The 20,065-nt window shown below is 47.4% G+C and overlaps 1 protein-coding gene and 1 long non-coding RNA gene across 5 annotated transcripts in view; one reads left to right on the plus strand and one right to left on the minus strand.

Moving 5' to 3' along the window:
- Positions 1-20,065, plus strand: part of LOC129853198 (small G protein signaling modulator 1-like) — a 98,182-nt gene that overhangs the window by 58,000 nt on the left and 20,117 nt on the right. For all 4 annotated transcript variants that reach the window (XM_055918957.1, XM_055918953.1, XM_055918954.1 and 1 more), the window contains 9 exons: positions 1,654-1,780; positions 2,565-2,629; positions 2,834-2,979; positions 12,502-12,630; positions 12,714-12,905; positions 13,360-13,431; positions 13,989-15,569; positions 15,682-15,806; positions 15,975-16,057. In XM_055918957.1, the coding sequence (XP_055774932.1) occupies positions 1,654-1,780; positions 2,565-2,629; positions 2,834-2,979; positions 12,502-12,630; positions 12,714-12,905; positions 13,360-13,431; positions 13,989-15,569; positions 15,682-15,806; positions 15,975-16,057 (2,520 nt within the window). The remainder of the gene's footprint in view (positions 1-1,653; positions 1,781-2,564; positions 2,630-2,833; positions 2,980-12,501; positions 12,631-12,713; positions 12,906-13,359; positions 13,432-13,988; positions 15,570-15,681; positions 15,807-15,974; positions 16,058-20,065) is intronic.
- The window catches only part of LOC129853199 (uncharacterized), a 65,594-nt gene that overhangs the window by 28,699 nt on the left and 16,830 nt on the right, over positions 1-20,065 (minus strand). The gene's annotated exons all lie outside the window — the stretch shown is intronic.

Raw genomic sequence — 20,065 nt, forward strand, 5'->3', positions numbered from 1 at the left:
CAATTTCTAAAGACTGTTGACATCCAGTGGAAGTGATAGGAACTGCAAGAAGGTCCCTTAGAAATATGGATTTCCAATGAAGATTCATTGAAAAGAGAGTGACCTCAAAAAAACAAATCTGAATGGTTTGTCCTCTGGGTTTCGCCTGCCAAATAAGTTATGTTATACTCACAGACATGATTCAAACCGTTTTAGACACTTCAGAGTGTTTTCTATCCAAATCTACTAATAATATGCATATCTTAGCTTCTGGGCCTGAGTAGCAGGCAGTTTACTTTGGACACGCTTTTCATCCGGATGTGAAAATACTGCCACCTATCCCAGAGAAGTTAACACTTCCTCAAATCAAGTTACAGATCTTGCCCAATTTGTCTAATTCAGCTGTGATCGTGTCTTGAGAATCGTCTCCAGAGGTGTCCAAATCATGACTGAACAATGTTATTCTGGCTGGGAGTTTGAACCTGTGCAGTTACAGTATAGCACAGAGTTTCAGACCAGGGTCAAATACATATACCGATGTAGGATCTTTATTTGATAAAAATCCTAAATAACAAATGTAACCTTTGTTTAGCCAGGCAAGTCAGTGAAGACAAATTCTTATTTACAATGACGGCCTACACCGGCCAAAGACTGACGACACTGAGACAATTGTGCACCGCCCTGTGGGACCCCCAATCACGGCCGGTTGTGATACAGCCTGTATTCCAACCAGGGTGTCTGTAGTTTGAAACAAATCAAAATATATTTCATATTTGAGATTCTTCAAAGTAACCACCCTTTGCCTTGATGACAGATTTGCATACTCTTGGCATTCTCTCAACCAGCTTCACCTGGAATGCATTTCCAACAGCCTGGAGGTGTGTTGGGTCATTGTCCTGTTGAAAACAAATGTATACCTTGAATTGTAAATTAATCACTGACAGTGTCACCAGAAAAGCACCCCCACACCATCACACCTCCTCTTCTATGCTTCACGGACGGGAACCACAGGTGGAGATCATCCGTTCACCTACTCTGCGTCTGACAAAGACACGGCGGTTGGAACCAAAAATCTCTCATTTGGACTCCTTGGTGTCCTTTAGTAGTGGTTTCTTTGCAGCAATTCGAACATGAAGGCCTGATTCACGCAGTCTCCTCTGAACAGTTGATGTTGAGATGTGTCTGTTACTTAAACTCTGTGAAGCATTTATTTGGGCTGCAATCTGAGGTGCAGTTAACTCTAATGAACTTATCCTCTGCAGCAGAGGTAACTCTGGGTCTTCCTTTCCTGTGGCGCTCCTCATGAGAGCCAGTTTCATCATAGAGCTTGAGATGTTAAAAGTTATTTTGTGGAATTTCTTTCCAAGGCACACCTGTTAATTGAAATGCATTCCAGGTGACTACCTCGTGAAGCTGGTTGAGAGAATGCCAAGCGTGTGCAAAGCTGTCATCAAGGCAAAGGATGGCTACTTTCAAAAATATCAAATATCAAATATATTTGATTTGTTTAACACTTTTTTTGGTTACTACATGATTCCATATGTGTTATTTCATAGTTGTGTTGTCTTCACTATTATTCTACAATGTAGAAAATAGTCCAAATAAAGAAAAATTCATGAATAATTAGGTGTGTTCAAACTTTTGACTGGTGTGTGTGTGTGTTCTGTGGTGCAGTGGCCCCAGAGCTGATGGACCAGGAGGCCAACATCTGGCAGCCCACAACCAGGAAATCCTCCTGCTCGTCCTGTACCCAGTGCAGCTTCTCAGACGGAGGGCCTCCCAATGGGTGCAACCATGAAAGGTCAGAGACAGAGACACACACTGCTGGTTACCCAGATATCATCCCTGGACTTTACCGATCCCACTGGCCTGAGAAGGATACAAGATCCCCAGACCCTGGTTCAAATACTACTTCAAATCTTTCAAATACTTTGGTATTTTTCTTTAACCTGCCTGGAGTGCCAGGTGGGCGGGGTATGCACTTTTTGGACTTTTCTATTGGTTCCATAGCAATAGGCACCCTTAATCAAGCACATATACAGTATTTTATATGATTTCAAATCATATTTGAACCCAGGTTTATTACATGTTGATACTGTAGTGCAGGGGTGTCAAACTCATTCCACGGAGGGCCTAGTGTCTGCAGGTTTTTGGTTTTTCCTTTCAATAAAGCCCTAGACAACCAGGTGTGGGGAGTTCCTAACTAATTAGTGATGTTAATTCATCAATCAAGTATAAGGGAGGAGCGAAAACCCGCAGACACTCGGCCCCCCGTGGAATGAGTTTGACACCTGTGCTGTAGTGCATGCATTTATCTCATCGTTTGAAATGTACTGTTTTATTACGCAATTACGGTTTTGATGTCCTTATGAACAGTGAATGGAGAAGGATATCTATTTAATCCATATTGTAGTTCATTTGAGGTAATATTTCATAAATAATTGGTAACGCTGGACAGTTACTTTAAAATGTTCTTGTGGAGAATAGAGACTGTTTGGGATCAAAAGGAAAGTCTTGGACATGTTTAAGACGAGGTGGAGCCAGTATGGAGAACACTTTGACTTGTGTGCTGTTTCCCTTTGCAGAGCCCCTTTGAAGCTGCTGTGTGACCAAATGAAGTATCAGATCATCTCCCGGGCTTTCTATGGCTGTATGTAATTGTGAACACAAATCTTGTATCTTCTGTCCCCCTAGATGACTTGCAACGTTTTGCAACAGATTTTAATTTAAAGCAGCTCATCAATTAGTCTAGCATCCAACTATTAATTAAATGTCGGATGTGTGATCGTCTTATTTAGATACTGTATCACATAAAATTTCGGAATTTGATAGCGGTTGTGTTTTTGTATTCCAGGGCTGGCTTATTGTCGTCACCTGTCCACCGTACGTACACACCTCTCGGCACTGGTCAACCACACTATCGTGACGCCCGACGCGCCCGGCGATGCCTTAGGGGGCCTCACTGCTGAGGTGTGGCAGAGGTTCCTTCAGGACTGCACCGTAAGCAGCATCACCGTCACATCATTAGCAGTGTCGCTAAGGTTGTCACTTAGTCATCACACACACACATTTTTTACATTTTACATTTTTAGTCATTTAGCAGACGCTCTTATCCAGAGCGACTTACAGTAGAGTGCATACATTTTTTACATTTTTTACACACACACACACACACACACACACACACACACACACACACACACACACACACACACACACACACACACACACACACACACACACACACTGTGCAGTACCAGATAGCTCAAACCCCCTGGCGACGAGATGCGCACACACACACATACGCACGCACGTACACATGCACACAAACACACTCATCTGTATTCATCCGTTAGTCATCACATTGCTCACACATTCTTAGTCACACAACCAGCCATATGCAAGCGTAACTAATGCCCTGCCTGTCAGCGTATCAACAGCATACATACATACATTTTCATTGGAGGGATTTTGTTGAATAATCAACCAATGGGAGGGATTCAGTTGACTTCGTCTCAAGTTCATCCACGTGTGTCCAATCTGTGTTTGTAGAGTTATACTGGATGTAGTCAATCTTGTCATTTTTTTCACAATTTTAGTTAAGTATTATTCATTATTCAACAGGGGATTAGGGCCCCCACTGGCATCCAGTGGTACACAACCATTCTGCACGTTGATTGATCAAATCAAATCAAATAGTATACAACAGGTGCGCCGAATACAACAGGTGTAGACCTTACCGTGAAATGATTACTTACACCAACAATGCAGTTTTAAGAAAAATGAAGTTAAGAAAAAATGGACTAAATAAACTAAAGTAAAAAAATAAAAGAGCAACAATAAAATAAGAATAACAATAATGAGGCTATATACAGGGGGTACCGGTACCAAGTCAATGTGCTGGGTACAGGTTAGTTGAGGTAATAGAGGTAATATGTACATGTAGGTAGGGATAAAGTGACTATGCATAGATAATAAACAGTGAGTAGCAATAGCATAAAAAAGGGGTCAATGCAAATAGTCCGGGTAGCCATTTGATTAACTGTTCAGCAGTCTTATGGCTTGGGGGCAGATGCTGTTAAGCCTTTGGGACCTAGACTTGGCGCTCCGGTACCGCTTGCCGTGCGGTAGCAGAGAGAACGGTGGCTGGAGTCTTTGGCAATTTTTAGGGCTACTGAGGGGATACTGGTGAAGAATTTAATAAGCCACTGGCTTCCTCTTTTGTTTTTTATACACGTACAGTACCAGTCAACAGTTTGGACACACCTACTCATTCAAGGGTTTTTCTTTATTTTTGCTATTTTCTACATTGTAGAATAATAGTGAAGACATCACAACTATGAAATAACACATATGGAATCATGTAGTAACCGAAAAAGTGTTAAACAAATCAAAATATATTTTACATTTTAGATTCTTAAAAGTAGCAACCATTTGCCTTGATGACAGCTTTGCACAATCTTGGCATTCTCTCAACCAGCTTCATGAGGAATGCTTTTCCAACGGTGTTGAAGGAGTTCCCACATATGCTGTGCACTTGTTGGCTGATTTTCCTTCACTCTACGGTCTAACTCATCCCAAACCATCTCAATTGGGTTGAGGTCGGGTGATTGTGAAGACCAGGTCATCTGATGCAGCACTCCATCACTCTCCTTCTTGGTCAAATAGCCCTTACACAGCCTGGAGGTGTCACGTTCCTGACCTATTGTTCCTTTTCCTTTTATTTATTTAGTTGGTCAAGGCGTGAGTTGGGGTGGCTTGTCTTTGTGTGTTTTGTTTAGCCTATGGGTGTTGTATGTGTATGGGGTAGAGAAGAGTGAGGTTGTCTAGTTATGTCTATGGCTGCCTGGATTGGGTCTCAATCAGAGACAGCTGTCATTCATTGTCTCTGATTGGGAGCCATATTTAAGGCAGCCATAGGCAGTAGGCTTTTGTGGGTAGTTGTCTATGTCTAGTCTATGTTGCATGTTTGCACTTAGTCATTTATAGCTTCACGTTCGTCGTTTTGTTTTTTCATTTGTTCTTCTTCAAAATAAAGAGAAGATGTATTTTGCACACGCTGCGCCTTGGTCCACTCTCTCTAAAGAAGACGTTCGTGACAGAACTACCCACCAACCATGGATCAAGCAGCAGGCCTACAGTGCGTCTCAGCCGGCCAGAGTATGCCGTCTGCCCAGCGGCGCCTGAACTGCCCGTCTGCCCAACGGCGCCTGAACTGTCTGTCTGCCCAACGCCGTCTGAACTGTCCGTCTGCCAAGTGCCGCATGAACTGCCCGTCTGTATTGAGCCTTCAAAGCCGCCCGTCTGCCATGAGCCTGCAAAGCCGCCCGTCTGCCATGAGCCTACAGAGCCGTCCGCCAGACAGGAGCCGCTAGAGCCTTCCGCCAGACAGGAGCAGCCAAAGCCTTCCGCCAGACAGGAGCAGCCAAAGCCTTCCGCCAGACAGGAGCAGCCAGAGCCTTCCGCCAGACAGGAGCAGCCAGAGCCTTCCGCCAGACAGGATCAGCCAGAGCCGTCAGCGAGCCAGGATCAGCCAGAGCCGTCAGCGAGCCAGGATCAGCCAGAGCCGTCAGCGAGCCAGGATCAGCCAGAGCCGTCAGCGAGCCAGGATCAGCCAGAGCCGTCAGCGAGCCATGACCAGCCAGAGCCGTCATCCAGCCATGACCAGCCAGAGCCGTCATCCAGCCATGACCAGCCAGAGCCGTCATCCAGCATTAAGCCATCATCCAGCCAGGATCCGCCAGAGCCAGCCAGCCAGGATCCGCCAGAGCCAGCCAGCAGGATCCGCCAGAGCCAGCCAGCCAGGATCCGCCAGCCAGCCAGGATCCGCCAGAGCCAGCCAGCCAGGATCCGCCAGTCATTCTGGTGTTGCCCCTCATCCTGGTGCTGCCCCTTATCCTGGTGCTGCCCCTTATCCTGGTGCTGCCCCTTATCCTGGTGCTGCCCCTTATCCTGGTGCTGCCCCTCATCCTGGTGCTGCCCCTTATCCTGGTGCTGCCCCTTATCCTGGTGCTGCCCCTTATCCTGGTGCTGCCCCTCAGTCCGGTGCTGCCCCTCAGTCCGGTGCTGCCCCTCAGTCCGGTGCTGCCCCTCAGTCCGGTGCTGCCCCTCAGTCCGGTGCTGCCCCTCAGTCCGGTGCTGCCCCTTAATCCAGTGGGGTTTATTTGGAGGGTGGCCATTTGGAGGAGGCTACTAAAGCGGGTAGTGACTATGGTGGGGTGGGGACCACGACCAGCGCCAGAGCCGCCACCGTGGACATACGCCCACCCAGACCCTCCCCTAGACTTTATGCTGGTGCGCCCCGGAGTTCGCACCTTAAGGGGGGGGTTATGTCACGTTCCTGACCTATTGTTCCTTTTCCTTTTATTTATTTAGTTGGTCAGGGCGTGAGTTGGGGTGGGTTGTCTTTGTGTGTTTTGTTTAGTCTATGGGTGTTGTATGTGTATGGGGTAGAGAAGAGTGAGGTTGTCTAGTTATGTCTATGGCTGCCTGGATTGGGTCTCAATCAGAGACAGCTGTCATTCATTGTCTCTGATTGGGAGCCATATTTAAGGCAGCCATAGGCAGTAGGCTTTTGTGGGTAGTTGTCTATGTCTAGTCTATGTTGCATGTTTGCACTTAGTCATTTATAGCTTCACGTTCGTCGTTTTGTTTTTTCGTTTGTTCTTCTTCAAAATAAAGAGAAGATGTATTTTGCACACGCTGCGCCTTGGTCCACTCTCTCTAAAGAAGACGTTCGTGACAGAACTACCCACCAACCATGGATCAAGCAGCATGAGCGGAACCAACAACAGCGGCAAAGTAACCAGGACTCGTGGACATGGGAGGATGTATTGGACGGCAAGGGTTGCTACACATGGGAGGAGATCCGAGCTAGAAGAGATCGCCTCCCATGGGAACAGCTGGAGGCGATTAGGAGAGCAGAGGCAACCGGAGAGAGGAACCGGAGTTATGAGGGTACGCGACTAGCAAGGAAGCCTGTGAGTAAACCCCAAAAATTTCTTGGGGGGGGCTTAGAGGGAGAGTGGCGAAGTCAGGTAGGAAACCTGCGCCCACTCCCTGTACTTACCGTGGAGAGCGAGAGTACGGGCAGACACCGTGTTACGCAGTAGAGCGCATGGTGTCTCCTGTACGTGTGCACAGCCCGGTGCGGTACATACCAGCTCCTCGTATCGGCCGGGCCAGATTGAGCATTGAGCCAAGTACATGGCACCAGCCTTACGCATGGTGTCCCCGGTTCGCCTACATAGCCCGGTGTGGGTTATTCCACCTCCCCGCACTGGTCGGGCGACGGGGAGCATACAACCAGATAAGGTTGGGCAGGCTCAGTGCTCAAGGGAGCCAGTACACCTGCACGGTCCGGTATTTCCGGCGCCACCTCCCCGCTCCAGACCAGTACCTACACCACGCACCAGGCTTCCAGTGCGTCTCCAGAGCCCTGTTCCCCCTCCACGCACTAGCCCTGTGGTGCGTGTCTCCAGTCCAGTACCACCAGTGCCTCCAGTCCCGGCACCACGCACTAAGCCTCCTGTGCATCTCCAGAGTCCTGTACGCACTGTTTCTTCTCCCGTACTCGCCCTGATGTGCGTGCCCTCAGCCCGGTAACACCAGTGCCGGTACCACGCACCAGGCCTATAGTACGCCTTGAGAGTCCAGTGTGCCCTGTTGTTGTTCCCCGCACTAGCCTGAAGGTGCGTGTCCTTAGCCCGGTACCTCCAGTTCCGGTACCACGCACCAGGCCTACAGTGCGTCTCAGCCGGCCAGAGTCTGCCGTCTGCCCAGCGGCGCCTGAACTGCCCGTCTGCCCAACGGCGCCTGAACTGTCTGTCTGCCCAACGCCGTCTGAACTGTCCGTCTGCCAAGTGCCGCATGAACTGCCCGTCTGTATTGAGCCTTCAAAGCCGCCCGTCTGCCATGAGCCTGCAAAGCCGCCCGTCTGCCATGAGCCTACAGAGCCGTCCGCCAGACAGGAGCCGCTAGAGCCTTCCGCCAGACAGGAGCAGCCAAAGCCTTTCGCCAGACAGGAGCAGCCAAAGCCTTCCGCCAGACAGGAGCAGCCAGAGCCTTCCGCCAGACAGGAGCAGCCAGAGCCTTCCGCCAGACAGGATCAGCCAGAGCCGTCAGCGAGCCAGGATCAGCCAGAGCCGTCAGCGAGCCAGGATCAGCCAGAGCCGTCAGCGAGCCATGACCAGCCAGAGCCGTCATCCAGCCATGACCAGCCAGAGCCGTCATCCAGCCATGACCAGCCAGAGCCGTCATCCAGCCATGACCAGCCAGAGCCGTCATCCAGCATTAAGCCATCATCCAGCCAGGATCCGCCAGAGCCAGCCAGCCAGGATCCGCCAGAGCCAGCCAGCAGGATCCGCCAGAGCCAGCCAGCCAGGATCCGCCAGCCAGCCAGGATCCGCCAGAGCCAGCCAGCCAGGATCCGCCAGTCATTCTGGTGTTGCCCCTCATCCTGGTGCTGCCCCTTATCCTGGTGCTGCCCCTTATCCTGGTGCTGCCCCTTATCCTGGTGCTGCCCCTTATCCTGGTGCTGCCCCTTATCCTGGTGCTGCCCCTTATCCTGGTGCTGCCCCTTATCCTGGTGCTGCCCCTCAGTCCGGTGCTGCCCCTCAGTCCGGTGCTGCCCCTCAGTCCGGTGCTGCCCCTCAGTCCGGTGCTGCCCCTCAGTCCGGTGCTGCCCCTTAATCCAGTGGGGTTTATTTGGAGGGTGGCCAGTTGGAGGAGGCTACTAAAGCGGGTAGTGACTATGGTGGGGTGGGGACCACGACCAGCGCCAGAGCCGCCACCGTGGACATACGCCCACCCAGACCCTCCCCTAGACTTTATGCTGGTGCGCCCCGGAGTTCGCACCTTAAGGGGGGGGTTATGTCACGTTCCTGACCTATTGTTCCTTTTCCTTTTATTTATTTAGTTGGTCAGGGCGTGATTTGGGGTGGGTTGTCTTTGTGTGTTTTGTTTAGTCTATTTGTGTTGTATGTGTATGGGGTAGAGAAGAGTGAGGTTGTCTAGTTATGTCTATGGCTGCCTGGATTGGGTCTCAATCAGAGACAGCTGTCATTCATTGTCTCTGATTGGGAGCCATATTTAAGGCAGCCATAGGCAGTAGGCTTTTGTGGGTAGTTGTCTATGTCTAGTCTATGTTGCATGTTTGCACTTAGTCATTTATAGCTTCACGTTCGTCGTTTTGTTTTTTCGTTTGTTCTTCTTCAAAATAAAGAGAAGATGTATTTTGGTCCACTCTCTCTAAAGAAGACGTTCGTGACAGGAGGTGTGTTTTGGGGCATTGGTATGTTGAAAAACAAATGATAGTCCCACTAAGCGCAAACCAGATGGGATGGAGTATCGCTGCAGAATGCTGTGTTAGCTATGCTGGTTAAGTGTGCCTTGAATTCTAAATAAATCACAGTGTCACCAGCAAAGCACCCCCACAGCATCACACCTCTTCCTCCATACTCACGCTGGGAACCACACATGCGGACATAATCTGTTCACCTACTCTGCGTCTCACAAAGAAATGGCGGTTGGAACCAAAAATCTCTCATTTGGACTCATCCGACCAAAGGACATATTTCCACTGGTCTAATGTCCATTGCTCGTGTTTCTTGGCCCAAGCAAGTCTCTTCTTCTTATTGGTGTCCTTTAGTAGTGGTTTCTTTGCAGCAATTTGACCATGAAGGCCCGATTCACACAGTCTCCTCTGAACAGTTGATGTTGAGATGTGTCTGTTACTTAAACTCTGTGAAGGATTTATTTGGGCTGCAAGCTAAGGTGCAGTTAACTCTAATGAACTTACATGCTGACCAGACCGGACACGTCGCTTGCGCAAGCGTCGGAAAATAAATGTAGAAATCCATGTTTTTCAATTATTGCACCCACACTGCTCGCCAAGAGCTAATATAGAAGTCATTCCTATTTCTGACGCAGATCGCGCTGCAAGTCCTGCCTCTCCCATCTCCTCATTGGTTTATAGAAGCAGGTACCCACGTGCCATCTCCTCATTGGTTATACCCACGTGGGTGATTGAAAGACGAACTTTGTTGCCGGTTGTCGTGGTAATACAATGAAAGTTTAGATGGATCACCATATAAATTCAAAGATGAAAAAGCCTGGAAGGAGGAGAGATGACTAGAAACGATTCGGTTGGCCGTTTTATGTCAAATCAAATCAAATTTTATTTGTCACATACACATGGTTAACAGATGTTAATGCGAGTGTAGCAAAATGCTTGTGCTTCTAGTTCCGACAATCCAGTAATAACCAACAAGTAATCTAACCTAACAATTCCACAACTACTACCTTATACACACAAGTGTAACGGGATAAAGAATATGTACATAAAGATATGTGAATGAGTGATGGTACAGAACGGCATAGGCAAGATGCAGTAGATGGTATAGAGTACAGTATATACATATGAGATTAGTAATGTAGTGTATGTAAACATAAAGTGGCATAGTTTAAAGTGGCTAGTGATACATGTATTACATAAAGATGGCAAGATGCAGTAGATGATATAGAGTACAGTATATACATATACATATGAGATGAGTAATGTAGGGTATGTAAACATTATATTAAGTGGCATTGTTTAAAGTGGCTAGTGATACATGTATTACATAAAGATGGCAAGATGCAGTAGATGATATAGAGTACAGTATATACATATACACATGAGATGAGTAATGTAGGGTATGTAAACATTATATTAAGTGGCATTGTTTAAAGTGGCTAGTGATACATGTATTACATAAAGATGGCAAGATGCAGTAGATGATATAGAGTACAGTATATACATATACACATGAGATGAGTAATGTAGGGTATGTAAACATTATATTAAGTGGCATTGTTTAAAGTGGCTAGTGGTACATTTTTACATAATTTCCATCAATTCCCATTATTAAAGTGGCTGGAGTTGAGTCAGTATGTTGGCAGAGGCCACTAAATGTTAGTGGTGGCTGTTTAACAGTCTGATGGCCTTGAGATAGAAGCTGTTTTTCAGTCTCTGTCCCAGCTTTGATGCACCTGTACTGACCTCGCCTTCTGGATGATAGCGGGATGTACAGGCAGTGGCTTGGGTGGTTGTTGTCCTTGATGATCTTTATGGCCTTCCTGTGACATCGGGTGGTGTAGGTGTCCTAGAGGGCAGGTAGTTTGACCCCGGTGATGCGTTGTGCAGACCTCACTACCCTCTGGAGAGTGTGGATTAATTGTCGGAGTAGAGGTCCTTGTGCATTTCAGGTTAAATAACAACTCAATGTTTATATCCGAGAACAAATTAGCTAGCAACAGCAAGCTAGCTAAATAGGACAAATTAACGTTAGCTAGCAAGTGCAAGCTAACTAGCTAAATTGCCATACATGTTTAATGCTTTTTGACCTGTCCCCAAATTAATGTAATTGGTTCAGAGTTTGTTTTGATATTTTAACCTGCGTGTCGTGATCGCGTTTGGTGTGGGGGGGGGCAAAATAAATTTATGCACGATAGCGCATGATGGCGCATGCACGTAGCCGGTTTGGGTTCCGTGTTATTCTCTGCAGCAGAGGTAACTCTGCATCTTCCTTTCCTGTGGCGGTCCTCATGAGAGCCAGTTTCATCATAGCGCTTGATGGCTTTTGCGACTGTACTTGAAGAAACGTTCAAAGTTCTTGAAATGTTCCGCATTGACTGACCTTCATGTCTTAAAGTAACGATGGACTGTCGTTTCTCTTTGCTTAGTTGAGCTTTAACCAAGTAGGGCTATCTTCTGTATACCACCCCTACCTTGTCACAACACAACTGATTGGCTCAAATTAACTTTTAATAACAAGGCATATGTTCATGTGAATGTTTTTATGTGCCAGTGTCTATGGTAACATTAGTGTATTCATGTGTGGGTACATCATCGTGTGTGCACTGTACAGTATGTCCAGATCTTTGGTACGCCAGACTCAATGAAATGCTCAAAACTAGTAACTGAAAGAAAACAACTGCTACTGGTATTTGAACTGGGTCTGTACGTAGGGCTTTCTATATCTGTGTGTGTTGTGGCTCAATGACTGAGGCCTCTCCCTCCTTGCTCTCCTTCCCTGTTCTCCCTCCTTGTTCTCCCTCCCGGCTCTCCTTCCCTGCTCTCCCTTCCTGCTCTACTTCCCTGCTGTCCCTACATCCTCCCCTCTCCTCCTCCCCTGCTCTCATTCCCTGCTCTCCCTCCCTGTTTTCCCTCCCTGTTTTCCATCCCTGTTCTCCTTCCCTGCTCTCCCTCCCTGTTCTCCTTCCCTGTTCTCCTTCCCTGCTCTCCCTCCCTGTTCTCCTTCCCTGCTCTCCCTCCCTGTTCTCCTTCCCTGTTCTCCTTCCCTGCTCTCCCTCCCTGTTCTCCTTCCCTGCTCTCCCTCCCTGTTCTCTCTCCCTGTTCTCCTTCCCTGCTCTCTCTCCCTGTTCTCCTTCCCTGCTCTCTCTCCCTGTTCTCCTTCCGTGCTCTCTCTCCCTGTTATCTCTCCCTGTTCTCCTTCCCTGCTCTCTCTCCCTCCTCTCCAGGCCTATAAGGAGCAGGAGCTGTTGCGCCTGGTCTACTTTGGTGGTGTTGACCCTTCACTGCGTAAGGAGGTGTGGCCCTTCCTCCTGGGCCACTATCAGTTTGGCATGTCTGAGGCTGACAGGAAAGAGGTTGGTGTCACCCTTGCCATCGGAGGTCACCACCAAACCCCTTGATCTCCGAACCCTGACCCTTGCCCTGTGACACTGTGCAGGTGGATGAGCAGGTGCGGGCGTGCTACGAGCAGACCATGAGCGAGTGGCTGGGCTGCGAGGCCATTGTGCGGCAGCGGGAGAAGGAGCAGCATGCTGCGGCACTGGCTAAATGTTCGTCCATCTCAGCCAGTGTGGATAATCCAAGCACTGTGCAGAGGATGATGCACCGTGACTCCAGCGTCAGCAATGAGGTGACACACACACACACGCCCGCCTGCCCATGCGCACACATTTTTAAATGTTATTTAAATTTTATTTCACCTTTATTTAACCAGGTAGGCCAGTTGAGAACAATTTCTCATTTACAACTGCGACCTGGCCAAGATAAAGCAAATCAGTGCGACAAAAACAACAACACAGGGTCTGTACATAGTCTTGTGCCACACAGGATACCTGGGAGACCAACATGTTGTCTTGACCAACATGTTAGCTCTCCATCGCCTTAATAATATGAAACTACAAAGCATATTGTGTAATGTTCATTTGAAGCACCAATAATACACTGCCTTTACAACAGTTACATATCATTACATACAGGCCTACAGAATGACTTGTCCACATGAGTGTTTTGTATGGATAGTGTTGTTCCAGGGTTTTATTGACCTGTTTTCTCCCCTGCCTGTTCTCTGGTACTACTCATGCCAGTCCTCCCAGAGCTGCTGCTCAGACAGACAGAGCCTGGCTCGCTTGCAGAGTGACTCTGACAGCAGTACCCAGGTACCCATTTAGACAGAGATCCTCTTAAATACATAAAATGTTAAATGCATTCCATATGTAATTCTATGCCCCTCTACACATAATTAACAGTAATGAATTATTTATAATTGATGAACAATAAGAATAATAACACACACAGAGTTGAATATACACTCACTTGTATACACAAAGGCTACTTAGTCTCACAGGACTGAAAAGAGAACTATAGAACAATATCCTGAGCTTACCCATGGTGTACAACTTTATTTTGGTCCACCAGTCACTATTCTAGTGGAAATATGTTGTATTTTGGCTTCAAGTTCAAAATCGAAGATCACCTCCGAAAGCTAAAAATAGTTCCATGACAGTTTTCTTAATATTCATACCAATAACACCTTTCATATTACAACTGTGCGATTCCTATTGTTCCAAAACTATGGAATTACCTTAGTCTTTTACAGTCTTTAGCTTTTTTGAACCAATATTCCTCAACCCCACACTCTTTCTCCTGCTAGTTCTTCACATCCTCCCATCCCTTCCCTTGGATTAGCCTGCTTCCCTTTGGCTTGTTCTTTCAGGTGTTTGAGTCTGTGGAGGAAGTGGAACAGATCGAGACAGAGCCCAAGAGCGAGGAGGCCAAGCCGGTTCCCAAGATCCCCAATGGAGGAGGCCTGCCCAACGTGGCCAGCTCCCCAGACTCGGGGCATCCCTCCTCTCGCAACTTCTCTGTCACCTCGTGCATGTCGGACCACTCTCTGAGCACAGAGGACAGCACTGTGCCTGACACCAACCCCAAAACCACCATCAGTACTCCTCCACAGCTGGCCCCAGGCCAACAGATCCCAGTCAAAGCCCATCAGGAAGTGTTGGAAGCAGATGACCCAAATTTCCAACCCCTGGCCCTGCAGGATGAGAAGGACCTCCAGGCCAAGGACTTGCCAGATAAGGAGGAAAAAGAGAAGGAAGAGAGTGTGACTGAAGTGGCCCAAGATACTGAGGACATCAAGACAGAAGATCCAGAGGTAAAAATGGGAAAAAATCCAGAGACAGCGGAGGACAGGGCAGCAGACCCAGCTGAGCTAGAGAGCCTGAAAATAGAAGGGAAGACTTCCATGACTCTATCTAATGAGAAAGATGAGGTAAGGACCTCTGAAAAGGAAGACAGCAAGTTACCAGAAGCAGAAGTGGATGCTGTAAAAGAAACAGTGGAGTCCAAAACAAGGGAGGCTAAAGAGCCTGATGCAGAAGTGATGAAAATGTTGGATGGAGAGCCAACCATGCAAGTACACACAGAGGAGATGCAGTCAATGGAACCTGGGGAGACAGGAGAAACAAAGGAGAACAAAGGACCAGAACCAGAGTCTGTAGATCCAGAAGAGAATAAGACATCCCAAGCAAACCATAGAGAGCCAAAGGGGGAGAATACATTGATATCAACGGTGACTGCAGAAGCAATGGAAGACACAGCATCAGAAATGGATGATGAAAGAACTTCAGACACAGGGTCTGGAGAAACAAAGAGTGCTGAAACAACGGAAGTAAAGGAAGCCAACGCAACAAATGTAGAAAAGACAGAAACTGAGAAGGAAGTAGAAGCCAATCAGACTTTTAAATCTGAAGAGGTAGTTGAAACAAAGGTGTATAAGACAGTGTCACCAGAAGAGGTTGCAGAGGCAAAAGTGGAGGAGATAAAAGAATCAGAGGAAGTGGGAAAAAGAGAGGAGAAGACCATACTATCTGAGGCCAAGCTGCCAGAGTCAAAGAAGAATAAAAGCCCTGTTGCAGAGACCAGGGTGGGAAGAGCAATGGATAGCACCACCAAGCTCGAAGAGGCTCTGGCCACCACAGAATCTGACGAGTCCCCTTCTGGCATTGAGATGGAGGAGATTTCCTCAGCTAAATTCTCCATGGCCCTACCGTGGGACAGGAAGTTCCTGTGTGAAAGCTCCGGGATCGGGGCTGCTCTCTCTGAGGGCTCAGTTCACCATCTGGAGCTCCGTTTGGAGGAGAATGAGAAGTGCAAGCCCAGCCCTGAGGGCACAGAGTCCATCATGTCTGAGGAGCCTGAGATGGAGAGCCTCTTCCCTAAATTTGAATTCCTGACCTTGGGAGGAGAGCTGAAAATCTCTCCAGTGCCATCCATCGGAACCACCTACTCTGTAGGCACTTGGCATTTCATTTTTTTGAATAAAAGTTTGGAATAATCGAGATGTATTTAGGTGTTTGGTTATTCTTTAACATTTGTGTGGTGGTTTTGCACCTTTGTTGTAGCAAGAGCTTTTGGACATGTACACGATCAACCTGCATCGCATTGAGAAGGATGTCCAACGGTGTGACAGAAACTACTGGTACTTTACCCCTGCCAACCTGGAGAAACTGCGCAACATCATGTGCAGGTAAAATAAAAACAATGCCATTCATGATTCTCTACTCCACTTTTGTAGAAAGGTTTGTAAGTAATCTAGGACTCATTATGTTATGTGTGGAGCGCAATTAATAAATGGAAAATTGGAAGAATGAATGAGTCACACTACACAGTACATGATGCTGACTTCTCTTCGCAGCTATATCTGGCAGCACCTGGAGATTGGCTATGTGCAGGGCATGTGTGACCTGCTAGCTCCCCTCCTTGTCATTATGGATGATGGTGAGTTAATGCTGTGAGTCAAGGCTGTGAGCTGTGTTGTGTTCCTCCCTCACTCTCCTCCTTGGTAGTTGTGATATTGATTCTGCGATGGCCGCAAAATGTGTCAACCTTCAAGATCATTTTTGCTTCTTAAATTTGATTTGTCTTGATCAGTACTTTTTTAAAGGGGGGCTGAACTCACCTATTCCGCATGTGTTTTTCTGCTGCTCATTAAGAAAAAAAAATGATTTGCATCATGTGGTTCAATGTGGGTGTGTTATGTTCGCTATAATGTACCCTGGCAGTTACTGTTGTTTGTCTCTATTGAGTAACGGTAGCAACATTTCGCCCTCAAAATAGTCAGAATTAATATAAGATAAATCAAGAAATCTGTAATTAATTTAGACGTTTTTGCCAAGGTGGTCTTAGTTGTGCAATTTTACATCTATCTAAGGTGCAGTATTTCTCAAGTTAAAAAAAACTTTATGAAAACTAGTAGTGCACTACAGAAAGTATCGAGTCAGCTGCTACTGCGCTCTGAACTGATTTCTGAGAACGTGTCTACAACTTATCATTAGCAAGCTGTCAAATTATCGTAAATAGAGCACAAGCTACACACTGTTTATCAGTGGCTTTTGTTTTTTTCTTAAATAACCATCTGTCTTATGTAACTATACCAAACGTAACATATCATACTAATTTGAGTGTCTTGGATTTACATTTACTATGTTATGTCGAGTCTATGAGAACAGGCTGGGAAGAGACCACTCCTATCAGGATAGAAATGCTTCACCATATGTTGAAAGTGTCACTCAGAATGGCTGTGTATTTATTGGCGTTTACCTTGCCCTCTAAGGGGTTGAGTGGCCTTAAACCAGGAAAATGCACCCCATACCATAACAGAGCTGCCAGATCCCCCATTTACACAAGTGTTTCCTTTATTTTGGCAGTTACCTGTAGCAGGCACATTGAGCAGGCAGGCCACGTTAGATGAATCAGCTTATCAAGTCACTGGCGAGTGACAAAGTGCGTCAGTGTAATTTTGTTGTTCAACTATTACCGTAGTGTGCGTCCGTCTGGCAGGGTTTTTTATGCTCATGAATGGGTTGACAAGTGGCAGTTGGGAAGCAAGTGCACATTGTCTCAATTCTCATTTGCCCACAACAGTGGCAGACTAGAGTGATCACTATCAAACAGATCAGCAAGTTGCCACTTGATAAAGGGCTTTATCGTGCATCGATGTGACACACTGATATGACGCCACCACGTCAGAAAATAATGCTGGGTTCTTGTTACAAGACGGTCATGGAGTAAAGACATGTTGAAGTTTACCTCGAATCCAGTTGATTCAATTCAGTATAATATCCTAACTTAGCACAAGTTGTAAGTATATGATTGAACAATGGCGACGAGGATAATGTTTGAAAACGATAATTAAATCTGAAAAGTGAGTTAAAGGGTCGACAAGATGGAAAGCACCGCGCCAAAGTTTGACTGCTACAGTGAACCTGCTACGCTGACGTTCTGCTCTTGAGCAAGGTAGTTAACCCCCAACAATAACTGCTCTCTGGGCACCGATGATGTGGATGTCGATTAAGGCAGTCCCCTGCACCTCTCTGATTCAAAGGGGTTGGATTAAATGTGGAAGACACATTTCGGTTGAATGCATTCAGTTGTACAACTGACTAGGCATCCCCCTTTCCATTGTGCCACAAGTGAACACGGCATTCGCGAGACTGACACAGAAAACTGGTGGGACAGTTCAGCAATTTGTTACTCATCTTAGACAAGCAGCTAAGGACTGTGACTTTGCTGGAGATAAGGACAATCAGATTAGAGGTGCCATACTGAGCAAGTGTTATACAGAATATTTGCGGCAAAAGCTATTGGAGGAGGGCCCTAGGCTAACATTAGCGCGGTTACTCGAGCCACAATGTGAAAGAACTGAAGTGCAAATGTCCACCATGCATGTGAGTACAGATGCGAAGGATGATGAGATCATGCTTACAACAAGGAAGGGAAATATCTCCCGGGTGGCGCAGTGGTCTAGGGCACTGCATCGCAGTGCTAACTGCGCCACCAGAGTCTCTGGGTTAGCGCCCAGGCTCTGTCGCAGCCGGCCGCGACCGGGAGGTCCGTGGGGCGATGCACAATTGGCATAGCGTCGTCCGGGGTAGGGAGGGTTTGGCCGGTAGGGATATCCTTGTCTCATCGCGCTCCAGCGACTCCTGTGGCGGGCCGGGCGCATTGCGCGCCAACCAAGGGGGCCAGGTACACGGTGTTTCCTCCGACACATTGGTGCGGCTGGCTTCCGGGTTGGAGGCGCGCTGTGTTAAGAAGCAGTACGGCTGGTTGGGTTGTGCTTCGGAGGACGCATGGCTTTCGACCTTCGTCTCTCCCGAGCCCGTACGGGAGTTGTAGCGATGAGACAAGGTAGTAATTACTAGTGATTGGATACCACGAAAATTGGGGAGAAAATGGGATAAAAAAATTAAAAAAATTAAAAAAGGAAGGGAATATCACAAACGGGACAGAGACAGAATGTAGATGGAAAATACAAATCAGAGAAAGTTTGCTACCTTTGTGGACATGATCATTTTGCAAAGGACCCTGCTTATTCATGAATGCGGGCAGACCTGCAAGAAATGTAACGGAAAGGATACTTTTGCAAAAATGTGCAAGACCAAAGATAACTCGAAACAGATTGTGAAATGTGTTGATTCAGAGGAACAAAACAGAGACTATGCATCTGTGCTTGAGAACTGTAACTCAGATAGGATCACGTTCTCAGTGGGAGGGGACAATTTATTAATGTTAATTGATTCTTGGGCCACAACTAACATGGTAGATGAGAGCACATGGGAAAAGCTGAAAGCCACAGAAATCAGGTGTCGTTTATCACTGACTGATAAAAAGCTATATGTATACTCATCAAACGAGCCAATACCAGTGAAAGGAGTTTTCACATGCTAAATAAAGCTAGGCAAGCGCAGCACACAGACTGAGTTCACGTATGTCAAGTATTATTGAAGTGTTGTGGTTGCAGATTTACCTGACACATCTAAAGCATTTTCGGCCACCAAGTGCTAACAGTCAGTATCTAAATAATATGTGTGAAATGCTTGATAGTGTATGTGATGTAAACAGAGAGGTCTTGTCACGACTTCCACCGAAGTCGTTTCCTCTCCTTGTGCGGGCAGTGTTCGGCGGTCAGCGCCACCGGTCTTCTAGCCATCGGCGATCCATTTTTAATTTTCCATTTGTTTTGTCTTGTTTTCCTACACACCTGGTTTCAATTTCCCTCATTTATTGTTGTGTATTTAACCCTCTATTCCCCCCCATGTCTTTGTGTGGAATTGTTTATTGTAAGTGCTTGTGCACATGTTACTGGTGCGCGTCGGGTTTTGTACCCATGTTTGTTTATTTCGTTGTGCCGTTGGTTTTACAATTAAACTGCTCCGGCTATTACCCAGTTCTGCTCTCCTGCGTCTGACTTCCCTGCCACCAGTTACGCACCCCTTACAGAATTCCACACCAACCATATGGAGTCAGCAGGAGCAGGTGCCCCTGGTATAGGGGCCAAGGAGCGCGTCCTGGAGCAAGAGGCGATGATCCACCATCTCGGCGCCGCCCTGGACCGCGTTGTCCACACCATGGACCGCTGGGAGAGACAGGGAGGTCCTCCAGCACCTCCCCCAGCACAACAGGGGCCTCCACTACTCACTCCTTCTGCACCCGGTTCCAGTGGGATTCGCCTCCCCCTCCCCGGGGAGTACGGTGGGACGGCTGCCCGCTGCCAGGGTTTCCTGCTGCAGTTGGATTTATACCTGGCAACCGTCCACCCGGCTCCTTCAGGCTGCGAGAGGGTGTCCGCCCTCATTTCATGCCTCTCGGTGAAAGCCCTGGAGTGGGCCAACGCCGTGTGGGTGGAAGGAGATGCGGTGCTGGACCACTTTGAGGAGTTCACCCGTTTCCGGGCAGTCTTCGACCACCTGCCCGAGGGCAGAGTGGCGGGTGAACGTCTTTTCC

This window comes from Salvelinus fontinalis, chromosome 4, assembly GCF_029448725.1.
Source record: "Salvelinus fontinalis isolate EN_2023a chromosome 4, ASM2944872v1, whole genome shotgun sequence".
Taxonomy (NCBI): Eukaryota; Metazoa; Chordata; class Actinopteri; order Salmoniformes; family Salmonidae; genus Salvelinus; species Salvelinus fontinalis.